The sequence below is a fragment of the Oryctolagus cuniculus genome, chromosome 2 (assembly GCF_051225735.1).
Source record: "Oryctolagus cuniculus isolate XC-2025 breed Fujian yellow rabbit chromosome 2, ASM5122573v1, whole genome shotgun sequence".
Classification (NCBI taxonomy): Eukaryota; Metazoa; Chordata; class Mammalia; order Lagomorpha; family Leporidae; genus Oryctolagus; species Oryctolagus cuniculus.
Window position 1 is genome coordinate 118,064,322 of NC_142868.1, and position 19,126 is coordinate 118,083,447.

The window sequence follows — 19,126 nt, forward strand, 5'->3', positions numbered from 1 at the left end:
TATGCAATAAGCAAAGTACTAATTGTTTTTAAAAGGAAATTTCCAATATTTGGTGCTGAGACAGAACTACTGATATGTAAGACAATGTACAGATATATAGCCTTTCTTATTTATTCTGTTGTCACAAGAACTAAACATCTGAGCATACTGTTTTACCTAACCTAGAACAAGAAGACAAACAAGGACTAATGTTTCAAATCCTCCATTACTAAAAATAAACAGTAAGATATTTGACAATACATAAGGAACTGGATTATAGTGATTTTTCTTCTGATTTAAATTTATCCCCAATGAGAACTGTGAAAAGACTTACTACAGAAGCATTAGGTGCAGACAGATAGGTCATGAAATCTTTTGCAAATTTATGCTGAAAAAAGAAAACAGAAATTAAAAGTTAAAAGAAGCATCGCAAGGCTTTGTTAAAAAAGAAAACAGAATGGAATAAACTGTTCTTACCAGGCAGTTAAATGCTGATAAATTTTCTGAGCCGGCAAACCGAAAACCCAGAGACAAGCAGGCTCCTGCAATTATGTAGACATGTGCTTGCCTGGAGACAGACACAAGAAATTTCACACCTGCATTATTTTCCTTTGAAATTCCTTGTTATCTATTACCATGGGATAAAAATAATACATGTCCCTGTTCTCTACACTAGTTCATATCCTCCTGGGAATGCTCAAGTTTGCCTGTCCCCCCCCCAGCTCATCTCGGGTGTCTGCTTTCAGCAGAAGCACCGCATGATTCTTCCTGATGAAGTCTGCCTCTCCCGCACACGGCTCCCAGCACTGCTGCAAGAGTCACTGAAATGTTGCCCGTATTTCCCACGGAACAGACAGAAAGGCACGTGTGTACAAGCTACATCTACTGCTTCCCGAGGGAAACAGCTACACTTCAAAAAGCTTGAGGGGGGGAGGGGCGGGGTGGGGAATTATGGGAAGAATCACTATAATCCTAAAACTGTACTTATGAAATTTGTACTCACTAAATAAACAGTTTCTTTGGGGGAAAAAAAAGCTTTAAAAAAGGTAACCTTGTGAAGAACTGGCAATGGTGAGAAACACAGAGGATTCAGAATTATTCAAATAAATGACAGTGTGAGTCACACATTGTATGTATCAATTTACTTATCTGATAAATGCTAATACAGCTAATTTGTATTAAATGTTACATTACTTACGATAAAGTTTCTAAATTCAAGTCCTCTGAGCAAGGCAATTCAATTTCACTGAGAGAGATACTATTTTCTCTTATAATCTGTCAAGACAGAAAGCAAGAATACCTGGACATCAACGTTTGCTACAAATGTTTAGTAACTTAAAGAGTAAGTTATTGCTTATAAGGGGCACATTTATATAAAATGAGCTTTACCAAATCATTTCTTTTAAAGGCCTATCCACATTTTACTCACACTGAATGCAATTTCTTCTTTTTAAGATTTATTTGTTTGAAAGGCAGGGTTAGAGACAGACAGACAGCGACAGGGACAAAGGGAGGGCGAGAGAGGGCTTCCATCCACTGGTTCACGCCCCATATGACTGAATTGGTTGAGGTGGGGCCAGGCTGAAGCCAGGAGCTAGGAGCCTCATCCAGGTCTCCCACAAGAGTGCAGGGGCCCAAGGACTTGGGCCATCTTCTACTGATGGCCCAGGTGCATTAGCAGGGAGCTTGTTGGAAGTAGAACAGCCGGGACTCAAATCGGCACCCATATGGGATGCCAGCACTGCAGGCAGTGGTTTAACCTGCTGTACAGTAGCGCTGGCACCCTTGAAATTACATTTTTTTTAAAGATTTTATTTATTTTATTTGAGAGGTAGAGTAACAGACAGTGACTGGGAGAGACAGAGAGAAAGGTCTCCTTCCATTGGTTCACTCTCCAAATGGCTGCAACGGCCAGAACCGCACCGATCTGAAGCCAGGAGCCAGGTACTTCTTCCCAGTCTCCCACGCGGGTGCAGGGGTCCAAGGACTTGGGCCATCTTCTACTACTCTCCCAGGCAATAGCAGAGAGCTGGATTGGAAGTGAAGCAGCCAGGACTAGAACCGGCGCCCATATGGGATGCCGGTGCCACAGGCGGAGGATTAACCTACTGCACCACAGCACCAGCCCCACAATCACATTTTAAATCTAAGAACTGAACTGGACTGAGTGAATATAAAATAGAAGACTTAAGTATATTCCTTTTTTTAAAGATTTATTTATTTCAAAGGCAGAGTTATACAGAGGGAGACACAGAAATCTTCCATCTACTGGTTCACTCCTTAGAAGGCTGCAATGGCCAGGACTGGCAGCAGCTGGGACTCAAACCAGTGCTCATATGGGATGCTAATTTCAGAGGATGTGACTCAACTCGCTATGCCACAACACCAGCTTTTTTAAGTGACCCTGAATCAGTAACATATTAATATTGCACACCAAACAAAATGCAAAGCTGATGAACTGGACAAGGGGCAGGGGGAAAAGGAAAAAAGAACTAGAGAAAACTAATCAGAGTCATCGGCTTCTTCAAAGATGTTTGTGCCTTAAGCCTGCCTACCTACCTACCAGAGGTGAAGTTACTCACTGGGCTAATAACCTAACAAAACTGCTAAGCTAATAATATGCTCATCTATAACTACTATTTAGAAAGATATATATCCCTTTCATTTTAAAATAGGTAGTGAACAACAATTTATCAAAAACAAAACTAAAACCAGATTTGATACTTTTATTATAAAAAACACAAATAAAAATAAACTATTTTCTAAACATGTGAATGCAAATATACAGAGCAGAAGTGAAACATTAAAGATTCATTTTTAAAATCCTTTCTGGAAGACTCGAAGAACATTTCAGGATGTTTTAAAAAGGCTCACTTACAGGCCAGCGCCGCAGCTCAACAGGCTAATCCTCCGCCTAGCGGCACCGGCACACCAGGTTCTAGTCCTGGTCGGGGCGCCGGATTCTGTCCCGGTTGCCCCTCTTCCAGGCCAGCTCTCTGCTGTGGCCTGGGAGTGCAGTGGAGGATGGCCCAAGTGCTTGGGCCCTGCATCCCATGGGAGACCAGGAGAAGCACCTGGCTCCTGCCTTCGGATCAGCATGGTGCGCCAGCCTCAGCACACCAGCCGCGGCAGCCATTGGAGGGTGAACCAACGGCAAAGGAGACCTTTCTCTCTGTCTCTGTCTCTCTCTCTCTCACTGTCCACTTTGTCAAAAAAAAAAAAAAAAATTTTTAAAAAGGCTCACTTACAATAGTCTTATGCACTAAACATAATAAATTCAAAAACTTGAAATACCTTTTTTCTTTAACAATCTCAATGAAGCAAGCTGTTATTCTGGCTGATTAACTTAGGGAGATAACAACTCCCATCTTTCTTCCTTCTTTTCCAGAATACTCTTATTTTAAAATAAACTTTTAAAAAAAGATTTATTTATTTCTTTGAAAGGCAGAGTTACAGAGAGGCAGAGGCAGAGGCAGAGAGAATTCTTCCATTTGCTAGTTCACTCCCCAAATGGTCGCAATGGCCAGAGCTACACCAATCTGAAGCCAGGAGCCACGAGCTTCTTCTGAGTCTCCCATGTGGGTGCAGGGGCCCAAGCACTTGGGCCATCTTCTACTGCTTTGCCAGGCCACAGCAGAGAGCTGGATGGGAAGTGGAGCAGCTGAATCTCGAACTGGCACCCCTATGGGATGCCAGCACTGCAGGTGGCAGCTTTACCCACTCTGCCACAGCGCCCCCCAGAATACTCTTAATATTGAATGTGACCACAGCCAGATTTCTTGACTGCTCTGTGCCTTACCTGAAATTGAGCAGTTCTCACCTTCTAGGTTTCTATGAGAATAAGATGACGATCTACTGCAAGCTCTTATTAATGCCTGGCACACAGTAATTCCTCTGTGTCTAAGTGGGAGTTATTGTTACCAATCTGTACCACCCTTACTCACAATTATCACTCATGATCATAACCTTAAAAGCTCATCAAGAACTTGGGTTAACTGTGGCAGGGAAATAAATCCTCTTGCACCTGATCTTTGCTATCTTTCTAAGGTCTCCTAAACTTAAAAAAAAAAAAAAATCCAAATATAAGGAGTAATCAAAGAGAGAAATGTAATCACTTAAGAGCAGGCTGAGGCACACAGGAAACAAACAAGAAAAGACCACCAATCTGCTCTGTCTTGTCCAACATATAAATCTCAAGAGCTGATGGTCCCAAGGGCTGGGCTTGTTATTAGCTGGGTGACTATGGACAAGTCCGTTCTCCTTCCATGCAACAGTGATGTACCGGGCTCCAGCTATTGTGTACTAAGTGTTGAAAGTTTTCAGTTTGATTCATAATTACCAAAACCTGGAAGCTTCCCAGGTGTCCAACAAAAGAAAATAGAAAAACTGTGGTACATTCATACAATGAAATATTACCTGAAAATAACAAGGATGAACTATTAATATACACAATACTATCACAAAATCACGCCGAAAGAAGTCCTACACAAAAGGGTACACATACTGTACATGATGCCATTAATATAAATACAAAATAAATATATTTGGGGGAAAAAACAATATTGGCTGTAGTAAGGGTGGGGGGGCACAGAATGTGAGAAGGGTCATGGAAGATAGAGGACTATTTCCACAGGGGCATGCATTAGTTAAGTCTCAAATAGAATACTTAAGATTTGTGCATTTCATGAGATACAAATTTTATCTTAAAAGGAAAAAATGTAAATAAATAATAAATTCTAATTAATGATACACATGCTTAAGTATTAAGGAGTATATAACTATTAGCAACTTTGAAACTCACCAAAAATGATTAGCTATAAGAATAGCTTAAGTAGATATGTAATTAAGCAAGTTCATACAACATAATATTAATTGTATAATCTGTTGGCCATACGGGTGTTCATATAAAGTTTCTGAACCTCTCTTTGAGACTTTTCCTATGAAAATATTGCAAGAAACAAACTATCCAACATTCTCAAGAGTAAATACATTTTCCTAATAAAAAGGAACCAAGAGCACTAGACAAACAGGTGAATAAGGGGCTAATGCTGTGGCACAGCGGGTTAAAGCCCCAGCCTGCAGTGCCAGCATCCCATATGGTCACCAGTTCAAGTCCTGGCTGCTCCAGCTCTCTGCTAATCTGATCTAGGTCCTTGCTAATGCACCTCAGAAAGCAGCAAAGAATGGCCGAAGTGCCTGGGCCCCGGTACCCATGTGGGAGATCCAGAAGAAGCTCTCAGATCCTGGCTTTGGCCTGGCCTAGCCCCGGTCACTCTGGCCATTTGGGAAGTGAATCAGCAGATGAAGACCTCTCTCTGTGTGTCTCTATCTCTAACTCTGCCTTTCAAATAAATTAAAATAAATCTTTAAAAAAAAAAAGGTGAATAAAGGCAAGGGTTACTTACATGCCTGATTTTGATTTTTTACAAAACTGCCAACTTAGTTTTAACTATTTCGTTTACTGAATGAATATATTATACAATAATTAAAATATATTAATATTATATATGGGATGCCAGTGCTTCAACCTGCTGTGCCACAGTGCCAGCCCCAAAAATATAATCTTTCAGGGACTGGTGTTGGGACACAGTGGGTTACACTGCTGCCTGAGATGCCAGCATCTGATGAGTGCCAGTTCCCGTCCCAGCTGCTCCACTTGTGATCCAGTTTCCTGCTAATGAGCCTGGGGAAGCAGCAGCTAATGGCTCAAATGCTTGGGCCCTTGCCACCCACATGGGAAACCTGGATGGAGTTCCAAGCTCCTGCCTTAGGCTCCCTGGCCAGCCCCAGCCAATGCAGCCATTTGGGGGTGGAGGGTGGGGCTGAACCAGTCAATGGAAGATCTCTCTATTTATCTTTCCTTCTCTCCCTCCGTAATTTTGCCTTTCAAATAAATAAATCTTAAAACAAACAAAAAAGTAGGATTTCGAGAGATGAAAGAATAGGCTGTGCTTAAGTATACAATCTTCAAATAAAAGTTTCTTTATCTTCAAGAGATACTTTAATAAAAAAATCACCTTCTGAGAAAAAATACTTTATAGGACTTTGTGAAATCCTACTAGAAATCTGAATTGTATCCTATGAAAGATACGTAACTTTTATTCTGTGTATTTACCTGAGGAACATTGCTGTCAACCCACTTGGAATTTGGTAAAATATCATCCCACAAAATCAGGCATCGAGCAAGTGTCTGAAAAAAAAACAAAACAAACAGAAATTAATTTGAGCACAATTCACAGATTCTGTAATACTGCTAATATTAACAAATCAATTTACTAATCAGTTCCTAAGGAATGACAATTTTAAAAACTAAGTAAATAGCATTAACCTAAACTACTCACTAAAACTGAGTTGATCATCATTAAGAGGGGTTGGGGAGACGTCTGAAAACTTGCTCTATAAAAGAAAAATCAAAAAGGAGAGAACCACAGGACTGTCTACATCATAATTTAAAGGCTCTATATGCTAAGTTTAGACATTACAAAAAGGATGGAAAATTTTAGGCAATTAGTTCAAACTGTTATTGTCATTAAACACAATCCTACTAGTTTTATTATATTCTTTGTAGTAATAAAAAAGGTAAAATAAAGCAGTTAATACAGTTCTAGTCATTTGTTGCTTTTTAGCAAGTTTTAAATAACGTAAGCACGGGCCAGCGCTGTGGCGTAGCAGGTTAAGCCACCACCTACAGTGCCAGCATCCCATATGCGTGCTGGTTCAAGACCCAGCTGATTCAATTCCATTCCAGCTCTCTGCTATGGCCTGGGAAAGCAGTGGAAGATGGCCCAAGTGCTGGGGCCCCTGCACCTGCATGGGCGATCTGGAGGAATCTCCTGGCTCTTGGCTTTGGATTGGCAAAGCTCCAGCAGTTGGGACCATTTGGGGGAGTGATGGAAGACCCCTCTCTCTCTCTCTCTCTGCCTCTCTCTCTGTGTAACTCTCTCAAATAAATAAATCTTAAAAAAAAAAAAAAAAGCATCAAGTATAAGTGATTTAACTGTAAGAACATAGTTAAAAAAATAATGTAAGCAGTGGAAATGTCATCCCAAGTATTATATATCAATGAAGTTACCTTTCCTGAGATTCCTAAAGTTATTTTCAGAAAATTTGAAAAGAACACTGTCAATCAGACATACATGAAGGATGAAAAATAAAGGATTCTGCTACAAAGATATGTATATTTGCAAGGTAACTGTCAGAAACACAGGCAAACTCCTCATGTTAACAGAAATGAAAATGTCAAAACACCATACCCTAAGCAACAGAAACTCTGGTTTCACAAAGTCCAGCAAATACATGGTATCAGGAGCCCGAAGCCAATCTGCAATGGATCTGTGGGTGGAAGACGTCACTGAGGGTCAGTGCCACACAGGGGCAAGACAAATCAAGAATCTCAAGACACATTTCAAAAAAATTTTCCCCACCCCAATCCACATTTCCAAGCCAATCCACTGATCCACATTTTTAGGAGGATATTTCACATCCTCTAACATGATAATTATTATGAATGTATTATGTTTACAGAAATATCACCAGGCCAAGAAAGCACTGACACACACATTCATTTAAATAACAGTTGAAAAAACATCTATTTTAACTAAGGGAAGAATTTAGAACACAGAAGTTTCTTGAATCTTAAAATATTTCTTAAATTAAAAGACTCAAAATATGGTATAATCTCTCCAACCCAACTCAATCTTCTATGCAAAGTACAAAATAAATGCCAAAGATCTACCTTCTAGTGACAGCACAACTAGAAAGGGTTAGGAAGGTAAAAGAATCAGTTTTCAGAAGGTTTTAAAATGAAGCAGAAACTATTTTTTTAATGGTAAACAACAATAGAACAACATTAATCATTTCTGGCTTAACCAGTCTTCACAAGGATATGCAAAATTAATGAAAAGAAATGTGGGCTGTTGGGAAGTCAGTGCCAACAATTACTAAACAGGAAAGAACAGATACCAGCAAGCATAGTCAGTGTTTCACATCTGAGTGTTCTAGATCCAACTGAAAATATTCAGAAAGAAAACTTGCATGTGTACGAAACACGTACAGACCTCTCCCTCTGGTATTATTCACTAGGCAGCACAGCATAATAACTTTACACAGCACCCACATTGTACTGGGTACTGTAAGTCACCTGGGGATGATTAAACTATTCAGGGAGCTGCAGTTTCTATGCAAACAATGCACCATTTTATCTAAGGGACTTGTGCATCTGCAGATTTTGGTATCCTGGAGGGTCCTGGAACCAATCCCCACAGTTACTGAGGAATGGCTACATACTGCCAAACAGCTTTTAGAAAAAATATGTAAAACTTACAATATTTGAGAGAAGGAAAATCAGGTTGGTCTAGCACGGGAAAAATTAACAGATAATATAATTTCATTATTGAGGTCAGAAATGATGTCACACTATCATGGTGAGAAACAGAGAAGAAGGTATAAATAAATACCTGTTATTAGTTTTTAAATAGATCATAGCCAAAGCTAGAGTAGCACCTGGACAAGTCACATCCACATTTATGGTATCTCCTTCCTGTTGAAAGAGAAGAGTATTCATGTGAAAGAATTCTGAATTATTACAAATTCTTCTGAATATCAGCCTAGGCTAAAACTACCATATGAAAGTACTTCATGGGGCTGGCGCTGTGGTGTAGCAGGTGAAGTTTCTGCCTGCAATGTCAGCACCTCATATGAGCGCCAGTTCAAGACCCGACTGCTTCATTTCCAACTCAGCTCTCTGCTATGGCCTGGGAAAGCAGTGAAGGATGGTCGAAGCCCCTGCACCCACGTGGGAGACCCGGAGGAGGCTCATGGCTCCTGGCTTTGGCTCAGCCCAGCTCCGGCCACTGCGGCCATTTAGGGAGTGAACCAGCAGATGGAACACCTCTCTCTCTCTCTCTCTCTCTCTCTCTCTCTCACCCTGCCCTTCAAACAAATAAATCTTTAAAAAAAATTTTTTTAAAAAGTACTTCAGGAAGTTCATGGAAAATGGAATTAAAAGATAAGCTTTTGTGCAAAAAAACTTTTGAAAGTCATGCACAGTTTTTTCATAATATGTATTTTCCACGAACTTTTTGAAGATCCCTTGCATTGACAATGTTGGTATAAATACTATTCTAACTCACAAGATTTTCATCTGTTACATTGATTTGGACTTACCTTGATTTGGTAACTTGGAGATTTATGTTTCTCCCTGTGCATCCCTGCTTGAAAGCGCCTGTGACCTCCAACCATGTACTGATAAAGCTGCTCAGGCACATTGAGGTCAGACATCCCTATCAGGTTACTGCCGTGCTGGAAAATAAAATGATCGACACAGGAAATAAAATTTTAGGGAAGAAGATATGTGACACATACTCAGGATAAACAAAGGAATGAACTAACTTCAAAGTAGGGTGTCTGGGTCTCAGGGTTTGCTGTTTTCCTACCAAAATAACTGAAACTATCAATAATAATTCTCACAAAAATTATAATACATATATGTTCAAGTTTAAGTACTTTCATTTTATAAAATACATGAAAACTTCAAAATCGAATTAATTACACTAATAGTAAAGGAAATTTATCAGCTATGTACGAGGAACCTGAACTTTCTGGATATCTTAGTTAAAATAACAAAAAGCTAGCTTACACACATGCTGAACAGCTACTATTAAGAATCCCATTTTATAAATGAGGAAAGTGAGGCACAGAGGGATAAGCCCCCGGTTACATAGCTAGTAAGTAACAATATGAGATGTACAACTAGGTAGTTTTACTCAACAGTTCATAGTACTGCTTAATCAATCATCAAGAATTAGGCAAATGGATTGGGTCACTAATCACAACCAGAATCTATATCCCATTTCCTAGCATAATAATTTCCTACGGAGCCATACAATTGCTCTTTAGCTCATGCATCAAATGCAAAGTCCAAACCCCAACGTATGGGCATCCTAAGGGTGGATTTTTAGAATGCATGTAAGAAAAACTCACTACACTGTAACTTTCTTTGTATCATTGAGCTTGATCATAATACTGCATTGGCGATCCTTCAGGAGAACCAGATTCCAAATGAATTTAATGAAATGTTTTGGTAATTCTGTACATATTTCTTGCAGAGAATTAAAGACTGGTTGACTTAATATTGCATTTTGTTCTAAGAAAATGCTACTGAGCAACATTCTGGAGTAATTAGTAACACTAGGATGACAAAAAAGTGTTAAGGCTTATTTCTAGCAACTACCACAGACACATACTACTTCCCATCATATACTTTTCAGTATTTTCTGATTTTTATCAAAATGGGCTGTCACTCTCTTATCTTGAATTCTTCTCAAGAAATTTCACTCCCTTAGTTCACTCATGAACATATACCTATTCTAAGGGGAAAGAAATCTTAAACTCGAACTTTCCAGTGCTGTTTCCTTACACTGGGCAAATCTGGAGCTCTGGAAATGCCCATAAAGAAAGAGCTCAGAATTAGGTTACGTCAGTGTAGGCAGAATGGAATTCTGAGTTAAGTATCCGTGTGTTGGTCTCAACACACTGATGTGGTAACTGCAATACAGGAAGGCACAGCCTCTCCTTACCCCCAAGCAAACCATGCCCAGGGCCAGGCCAGCAGCTAAAGAGTATGACTCTCTGTCGGTACAGTACTCCATTTCAGGGCCAGGGGGGCGTCCTAAAGAAAAGAGAGCAACACAGTTCAAGCCGGATTCTGACAGCATTAAGATAAGACTAAGAATGTTAACTACCTAGTAGGTTAACAAACTGAACAACCGTGGACCTGGCCAGGTGATCTGCTTTAGCCTGAGATCTTAGCAGACATAATGTAAGAAAAGGCCTAAAATGTACTTCCATCCTCTAGTTCTCTCTTTCACAACTGTCATTACCATAAGAGAAATTCACCTCCAGCCTAGGTCCCAGAATAAGGCAGATTTACAGCCTGAAGCAGAGCTGCCTGGGTCAGTTTTGTGGTCATCTATTTCATAGCTTTACTGTGGCAAGGATCAACAGATAAAATCATAGTAAAGAATAACATATTTTAACAATACATTCTGAAATGATGTAGCAAAGATCCTGACTAGGTCAGACCAGGATATGTTAAGTATGTATCCACAAGGCTGAACATGTCAACAATACCAACAGCATTTCCATTCGTCAAAAAAACACAACAGATTTCCAAAAAAGTTTAGTCAATGGAAACAGAGAAAACGCTAACTGAGTGTGTATGTCTTACCATTTCTAGCTTCACCACCAATAAACCGACCGGCACATAAAGGAGGGAAGTAGAGCCAATCACTTCCATTCTGTTGGAAGTATTACTGTCTAACATAATGAACACTGTGATATTAGGGACTAAAGCAACCAATCAACTTTTCGAATTTCAAGTGCAGGCCATTGTTAGACATTTGCCAGGTAAAGACCGAGCAGAATAAACAGCATGCTTATTTGTGTATGATTCAGACCACAGGTGCTTCACTAAACATCGAGCTCAGTAATGGGTTCACCAAATAAATACCCAGACTAATAATCTGCACAGTAACCTTAGCCTGGGAAAATGTTACATGCAGCTTTTTTTATTAGTACTAAACCATTCTGTGCTCACAGAAGCTACTAATGTTTTTCAATAATTTTTATAATTCTCCTATCATTTTACTTAGATTCATATAAAATGAGAAATGTATGCCTATGAAAATTTAGCATTATTAATCTCATACCTATTTCAGCCAGTAAGACTTCTGCTGTATGTCTATGAGCTGTCCCTTGATATACAAGGCCAATGCCAACCACTGCAGCCACTTGAACATTGTGAGGAACATCAAGTTCTGTGGACGTTGGGGGTAAGAGAGCAGGAATGTGAATGCTGAGAAGCCGAGTAATTGACATATCCATGGTGCCTAGTTTTGCAGCAGAAACACCAAGCAGAAGTCCAATGCTTGTCATTTCATGGCCCTAAGACAGAAAACAGAATGAAACATAAGATTCCCTACCAAAATAAGTGTGTAGTTTTAAATAAAATACCATCTGCCACTTTCAATAAGTACTTTTATGAGACAGGCACAGTAACAAGTAATACAGTAACAAACTAAACAGACATGCTCCTTGCTCTCACGGAGTTAGTGGCCTAAAGGGGAAAATATATATATATACAAATTAAGTAAATACACCATCAAAAAGTAGTATGATAAAAATTAAATCATAGCAAGTATTATGAAGGACTATTTTTATTAATTTTTAAATATTTATCTCAAATTAAATTTGAAAAATTTGGGAGACAGAGGGAAAGACAGAAAGCTTCCATTCACTAGTTCATTCCCCAATGCCTGAAACAGTTGGGAAGTCAAAGCTAGGAGCCAGGAATTCAATTCAGGTCTTTCACACGGTGGCAGGAACCCAACTACTTGCGTCATCACCATGGTCTCCCAGGTTCTGCATCAGCAGGAACCTGGAGTCAGGAGCCAAAGCCAGCAACTGAACCCAGAAGTTCTGACATGGGATATGGGCATCCCAATTAGCATTTTAACTGCTAGACCCCTGCACCCACATGGGAGAGAGACCCAGAAGAAAGTCCTGGCTCCTGACTTCAGCCTGGCCCAGCCCCAGCCATGCGGCTATGTGGGGAGTGAACCAGCGGACAGAAGATCTCTCTCTCTCTAATTCTCCGTTTCTAACTCTGCCTTTCAAATAAATGAAGTAATTTTTTTTTAACTTATAATTGGACCTAAAGAATGAGTACAAATTTGAGCGGACAAATGGCAGGAGGGGGGCACTCAAGCTGTGAAAGAATGCTTGCAGAGCTGACAGAACAGCAAAGACATGGCCCTTCAGTGATATGAACAAAAACCCTCACAGTGACAGGTGAGGTGCCCAGAAGGGTCCCAAGTGAAAGAACAATTTTCTCAAAAAATGGTGCTGAGACAGCAAGGAAGCCACATGTAAAAGAATGAAGTTGAATCCATTCCATACATCACACACAGAAATTAATTCTAAGTGGATCGTGGTCCTAAATGCAAGAGCTAGAGTTATATGAAACATGAGTGTAAATCTTGGTGGCCTAGAGTTAGGAAATGACTTATTAGAAAAAACAACAAAAGCACAGCAAGCAACTAAAGGAAAAAACAGACTGGACTTTATCAAAATTAAAACTTCCAGGCTTCAAAGGACACTATGCAAAAGTTAAGGGACAATCAGAAAACGGGAGAAAATCTTTGCAAATCACATATCTGTTAAAGGACTAATACCCAGTATAGTTAAACAACTGTAACGACAATAAGAAGAAAAATAAACAGATTTTCAATAAACATTCCTCTAAAAAAGTTATACAAATGACCTAACATTAAAAAAGGGAGTGGGGGAAGGGTATATCGGTGTGGCATAGTGGGTGGGGCTGCCGCCTGCAGTGCCGGCATCCACATGCGCACGGGCATCCCATATGAGCGCCGGTTTGAGTCCTGGCTGCTCCACTTCTGATCCAGCTCTCTGCTGTGGCCTGGGAAAGCAGTAGAAGAAGGCCCAAATAAATGGGTCCCTGTATCTGTGTGGGAGACCCAGAAGAAGCTCCTGGCTCCTGGCTTCAGATCAGCATAGCTCCAGCCATTGCGGCCATTTGGGGAGTGAGTAAGCAGGTGGAAGACCTTTTTTTTTTTTTTTTTTTTTTGACAGGCAGAGTGGACAGTGAGAGAGAGAGAGACAGAGAGAAAGGTCTTCCTTTTTCCGTTGGTTCACCCTCCAACCGCGCACCGCACTGACCCGAAGCCAGGAGCCAGGTGCTTCCCTTGGTCTCCCATGCGGGTGCAGTGCCCAAGGACTTGGGCCATCCTCCACTGCACTCCCTGGCCACAGCAGAGAGCTGGCCTGGAAGAGGGGCAACCTGGACAGAATCCAGCGCCCCAACCAGGACTAGAACCCGGTGTGCTGGCACCGCAGGCGGAGGATTAGACTATTGAGTCGTGGTGCCGGCCACCTCTCTCTCTTTCTCTCTCTGCCTCTGCCTCTCTGTAACCCTGACTTTCAAGTAAATAAATAAATCTTTTTTAAAAAAAGAAAGATTCTTTACATTACCAGTCATTAGGAAAAGGTAAATCAAAACCACAATGTGATACTATTTCACATCAACCAGTAAGTACAGAAAGTATAACAACTGTTGGCAAGAATTCAGAAAAATCAGAACCCTTGTGTATTGCTGATAAGAGTTAAACTGATGCCACCACTCTGGAAAACAGTTTGGTAGTTTCTCAAAAAAAATGAGACACAGGGTTCTCACATGATATAGCAATTCTATTCCTAAGTATTTACCTTCCAAAAATGAAAACCAATCACATGAAAACATATACACAAATGTTTACAGCATTGTTCATAATAGCCAAAAAGCAGAAACAACACAAATACCCATCAATTGATACATACATAAATAAAGTACCAGTATGATGTTATATACAGAATATTACTCAACAATAAAAAAAAAAAGAAATGCTGACACACGGTAAAAACACGCATGAAGCTCGAAAACATGCTAAATGAAAGAAGCCAGTCAAGAAAGACCAATATAATTTCATCTACATGAAAGGTTCAGAATAAGCAAACTTATGAAGACAGAAAGTAGATGTGTGGCTGCCCAGGATGGGGTGGAAATGTGGGGAGTGGCTGCTAAAAGTACAAGGTCCTTTGTAGGGCAAAGATAGTGTTTTAAAATGAACAGGAGTGATGCATGCGTAACTGCTAATATACTAAAATCCACTGAACTATACACTTTAAATAAGTGAATTATAAAAGAGTTTTTACATCATACATACACACAGCTTTAAAAAAAAATAAGGCTCTGAAGGGTACGAATGAAGCTGAGGAAGAATGTCTGCAGAGGTGTTGAACAGCATGGACTGGCCCTGAGGTGATACAGAAAAAACCTGTCAGGAAGCTAAAACAGTCAAAACAACGGTTGTTGTGTGAGAAGCAAAAAAGAGTGGTACAAAGTAAGGCTGCAGAAGTGAGTGGACCCCCATGGACTCCTAGAATGTACAGGAAGAGCAATGCAAGAGCCTTGCCTTGAGAGCAGGGGAAGGACACACGCTGATTTACACTTAGAAAGATTACTCAACCTGCGAGGAGAGGAACAAACTTAGGCATACAACAAGAAAGAAGGAAGAGTAAACAGAGCAATTAGGCGCTACTGCAATAGGCAGATGAGACCCCACGCCAGGTGCTGGGAGCCCAAGTTCTCACCTTGGTCAAGTAGTCATGGATATTCAGAGTAGCCAGCTTGGTAAGGTGCCCATTCAGACCCAGGGCCATGAGAAAGCCTGCATACTCATTGGCTAACTCTGCATGCTTGGGCTTATTGTAAACAATCCAAGCTGAGTCGATCTGGGAGGCAGGGGCTATCTTCAGGCCAGCAGCCACACCATTATGAAAGCTGGCCCAGCTTGTCATGTTGGGAGGCACATCGATGTTTCCACTATTAAGGTCCACTGTTGTATTCCGAGGAGGGGCACGCCCTATCCAGCCAAGTGAAGTTTAACATTGAGAGAAAAAAATTGACAAAACCAAAACTGTCAAATTTAGATCTTTGAGAACAATAGTACCGTCTATACATTCAAAACCCTCAACCCCATAATATCTGGAATGATATTAAGTCTTTGTGAGCACTTAAACTTTCATACATGTAAGTCAAACTTAATCCAAGATGGAAAAATCTTAACTGCTTAAAATATTTCACTGTCCTTTGTGCTAAAATGCATGGGGCTGTATGATAACTGAAACAGATTTAATTTTATAAGCAGTTTTGATTAGGATACTACTTAGAAATTTTTCAAACAGCCGAAAGCTTAATTAGAAACCAACGTGAAAATTACTGTTTAACTATATAAATCTTGGATTCTAACAAGTGATTGATGATAATGATGTTAACTTTAAATATTCTATCCCATACTTTTCTCTGGACAGTGAGAGAAAATAGTATTTTAAAAAGAGACAAGGGCCTTCATAAATCTGCTATATCTCTCATCTATGTATGTCTACTTCTCTATATATTGATATTTAATTATATGTTATTGTTAAAAAGGCCAAATTGCATTTAGAGATAGCTACATAAAAAATACCGTTTTATGGGGCCGGCACTGTGATGCAGCGGGTTAACGCCCTGGCCTGAAGTGCCGGCATCCCATAGGGGCGCTGGTTCGAGACCCAGCTGCTCCACTTCTGATCCGGCTCTAGAAGATGGCCCAAGTCCTTGGGCCCCTGCACCCACATGGGAGACCTGGAAGAAGCTCCTGGCTCCTGGCTTCGGATTCGTGCAGCTCCAGCCATTGAGGCCAACTGGGGAGTGAACCAGTGGATGGAAGACCTCTCTCTCTCTCTGTGTAACTCTGACTTTCAAATAAATAAATCTTTTTTAAAAATATCCTTTTATAGACTTGAGTTACCCTATAAAGTACAAAGAGAATAAACTTAACTTTATAGTCAATGGATATAAGAGCAATGTTAATAAAATATGATACAATGTGCACCTTAAATTTTTTTCTTGATTCCTTTGGATTTGATCTACACTTTATGTAGGCAAATACTAAATTCTTTTTAAATTGTGAATATGGTATATCAGCTCAAGTCACAGATGAATACTTAAAATATATTTTGTTACATAAAGTTATCTAGCTTTGAAACTAGTTTTAAAAGAATTCTAAAAAGTTTTATAAAATAGATTTCAAACAGATCTATAGTGTCTTATTTGTAGCATACACATATATACAAAAAGCACAAGCACAAGGCAAAACATATCTGTCTTTAGCTTTTTGTACCTAAAAGCAAACTCAACTGCTCTATTAAATAATACCACAATGGTAACAAGTTCATGAGCTATACTTAATATTTTATCAAAAAAGGCAGAGATCAATATTGAAAAAGGAAGTAATCTTTCTGAAACATCCCCTCATCATATGCATGAGACATAACATTCACAAATAGAAGAAAATGAAAGGTGAAAGGTAAAACAGATTTTCTTCAATAAGAGTAACAACACACAAAAACGTAACAGGTCACATCAATGTAGGTCAAGGAACTATTTTAAGGAAGTGTTTTTCCATAAATTAATGTACTATCAAGACAAGATAACCTTATTTTCCCCTTTACTGTCATACCTACTAGAATGATTAAAAGAATAAAACATTATATCACTGTAATGAACACATTTTAAGTTCAATTAAACAAATGCAAATTCAATTAAACATATTCAAAAAAACAATGATTCCTGCATTTTTTTAATGCCAACTCATGCATCACTTGGGTATGAAGTCACATGGATTTAATATATTTTAACATTTGCCAATTGTCCATCAGATTCTATTCTTCTTAAACCCAATTTTTTTTTTTTAACTTATTTGAGAGAAGGAGAGCATGTGATTGCTGGTTCACTCCCCAAATGCCTGCAGTGGCTAGGACTGGGTGTGCCTGAAGCTAGGAACCAGGATTACAATCCAGGTATTTCACATGGGTGGCAGGAACCCAACTACTTGGACCATAAATGCTGCCTCTCAGGGTCTACATGAACAAGAAGCTTGAATTAGGATCCAGAGACAGGAATCAAACTCAGGTACTCTCACATGGCAGGCAGGCATCCTACCTTAGGTTAAATGCCCATTCTCCTAACACAGCTTTCATATGAAAATGTTCATACAAACAATTAAAGACTAGTAAAATGAACATCAAGAACCAATAATTTGTTCAGATTCAGACACAGTTACTTTATCTCTCAGAGAACAATTTAAATATTGAAAGTATTCCCATTAGGGGCCAACACTGTGGCACAGTAGGTTAAACCTCCATCTGCAGTGCCAGCAACCCATATGGGCGCCAATTCAAGTCCTGGCTGCTCCATTTCCAATCCAGCTCTCTGCTATGGCCTGGAAAAGCAGTGGAAGATGGCCCAAGTGCTTTGATCCTTGCACCCAAGTGGGAGACCCAGAAGAAGCTCCTGGCTTCAGATTGGCCCAGCTCTGACCGTTGCAGGCAACTGGGGCGTGAACCAGCAGATGGAAGGCCTCTCTCTGCCTCTGCCACTCCATCTTTCAAATAAATAAATAAATTTTTTTAAAAAATTGAAAATTTGTAATGGGCTATATTCTGCTTCCTTCAATGTTTAGCTTGACTTACTATTTAATGAGCTTTGATATCCACTACTGGCAACTATTCACAATATCTTAAATCACCAGGGATGGAGGGAGTATATCTTTGATGTTAACAAAAAATTCAAAAGCACTCCATTTATGCAGGTACTCGATCATTTTCCTTTCTCATTAAGCCCAGACCTTAACATACCGGTGAGATTCAATTTAGGAATAGGAAGGGGTTCTGTTGGAACAGGATGGTATGAAAACAAGGTAAACATCCCTCGTCCTACTGGAAGGGCCATGGTTCGCTGACACAATTGGAGCAATCTACAAATTAAAATAAAAGTATGTGAAACGTTAAAAGAAAGCATAACAGAATGGGATTTATAAATATTCTGAATGAAGTCACAGAAATTTGAGTGAACCACCCAAACACAATTATTCTCATTTTAATATTCTTGCTCCCATAAGAGATTCCAATGGGGAGACACATTTCCTTTGTTTTCACTGAAAACCAACTGGTCTATACAACAATATAATTCTCCCAGAGTGTTCAAGAAAAAAAGAAATGTAAAACTCTACTTTGATTGCTGCTAACCTTATCAAAGGAAAACACGGTACTTTTTACATTTCATCACTGTGTTATTTTCAGCCTGACTGCCTTCAGTACATGCAAGTCCTCCTCTCACCATTTGCCAATACAGCCTCACAAGCGTCACTTCCGTGGTCTATACACAAGGAAACAATCGAGGTGTCTCTACTGGAGGTGAATGGATTTCATAGTGTCTCCACAGGATACTTAGAATTCGTTTCACCTACATCATGGCTAGATTTAGTTACAGGACTAAAATCATTGTATCAGTTATGTTCAAGTTTAAAGTGGCATCTATGGGCTATAATACAAAATTAATACAGCAGTCCCGAACTCATTTCTATGTTATTCTAGATAGTCCCTTAAAGCAAGACAGAAACTAACAGAAATGTTGGAATGGGGGCACTTGTAAGTAGTAAATACTTAGAAAAGTTTGATCTGAAGACAGAGAAGTATCCCTTCATAG

General features: G+C 39.6%; 1 protein-coding gene across 2 annotated transcripts in view; it reads right to left on the minus strand.

Annotated features, from left to right (window-relative positions):
- The window catches only part of ANAPC1 (anaphase promoting complex subunit 1), a 99,094-nt gene that overhangs the window by 28,245 nt on the left and 51,723 nt on the right, over window positions 1-19,126 (minus strand). For both annotated transcript variants that reach the window (XM_002709586.5, XM_089326104.1), the window contains exons 27-37: window positions 18,277-18,395; window positions 15,190-15,461; window positions 11,688-11,922; window positions 10,557-10,648; window positions 9,145-9,279; window positions 8,436-8,518; window positions 7,233-7,311; window positions 6,095-6,169; window positions 1,178-1,254; window positions 457-547; window positions 314-367 (exon numbers count right to left, since the gene is read on the minus strand). In XM_002709586.5, the coding sequence (XP_002709632.1) occupies window positions 314-367; window positions 457-547; window positions 1,178-1,254; window positions 6,095-6,169; window positions 7,233-7,311; window positions 8,436-8,518; window positions 9,145-9,279; window positions 10,557-10,648; window positions 11,688-11,922; window positions 15,190-15,461; window positions 18,277-18,395 (1,312 nt within the window). The remainder of the gene's footprint in view (window positions 1-313; window positions 368-456; window positions 548-1,177; window positions 1,255-6,094; window positions 6,170-7,232; window positions 7,312-8,435; window positions 8,519-9,144; window positions 9,280-10,556; window positions 10,649-11,687; window positions 11,923-15,189; window positions 15,462-18,276; window positions 18,396-19,126) is intronic.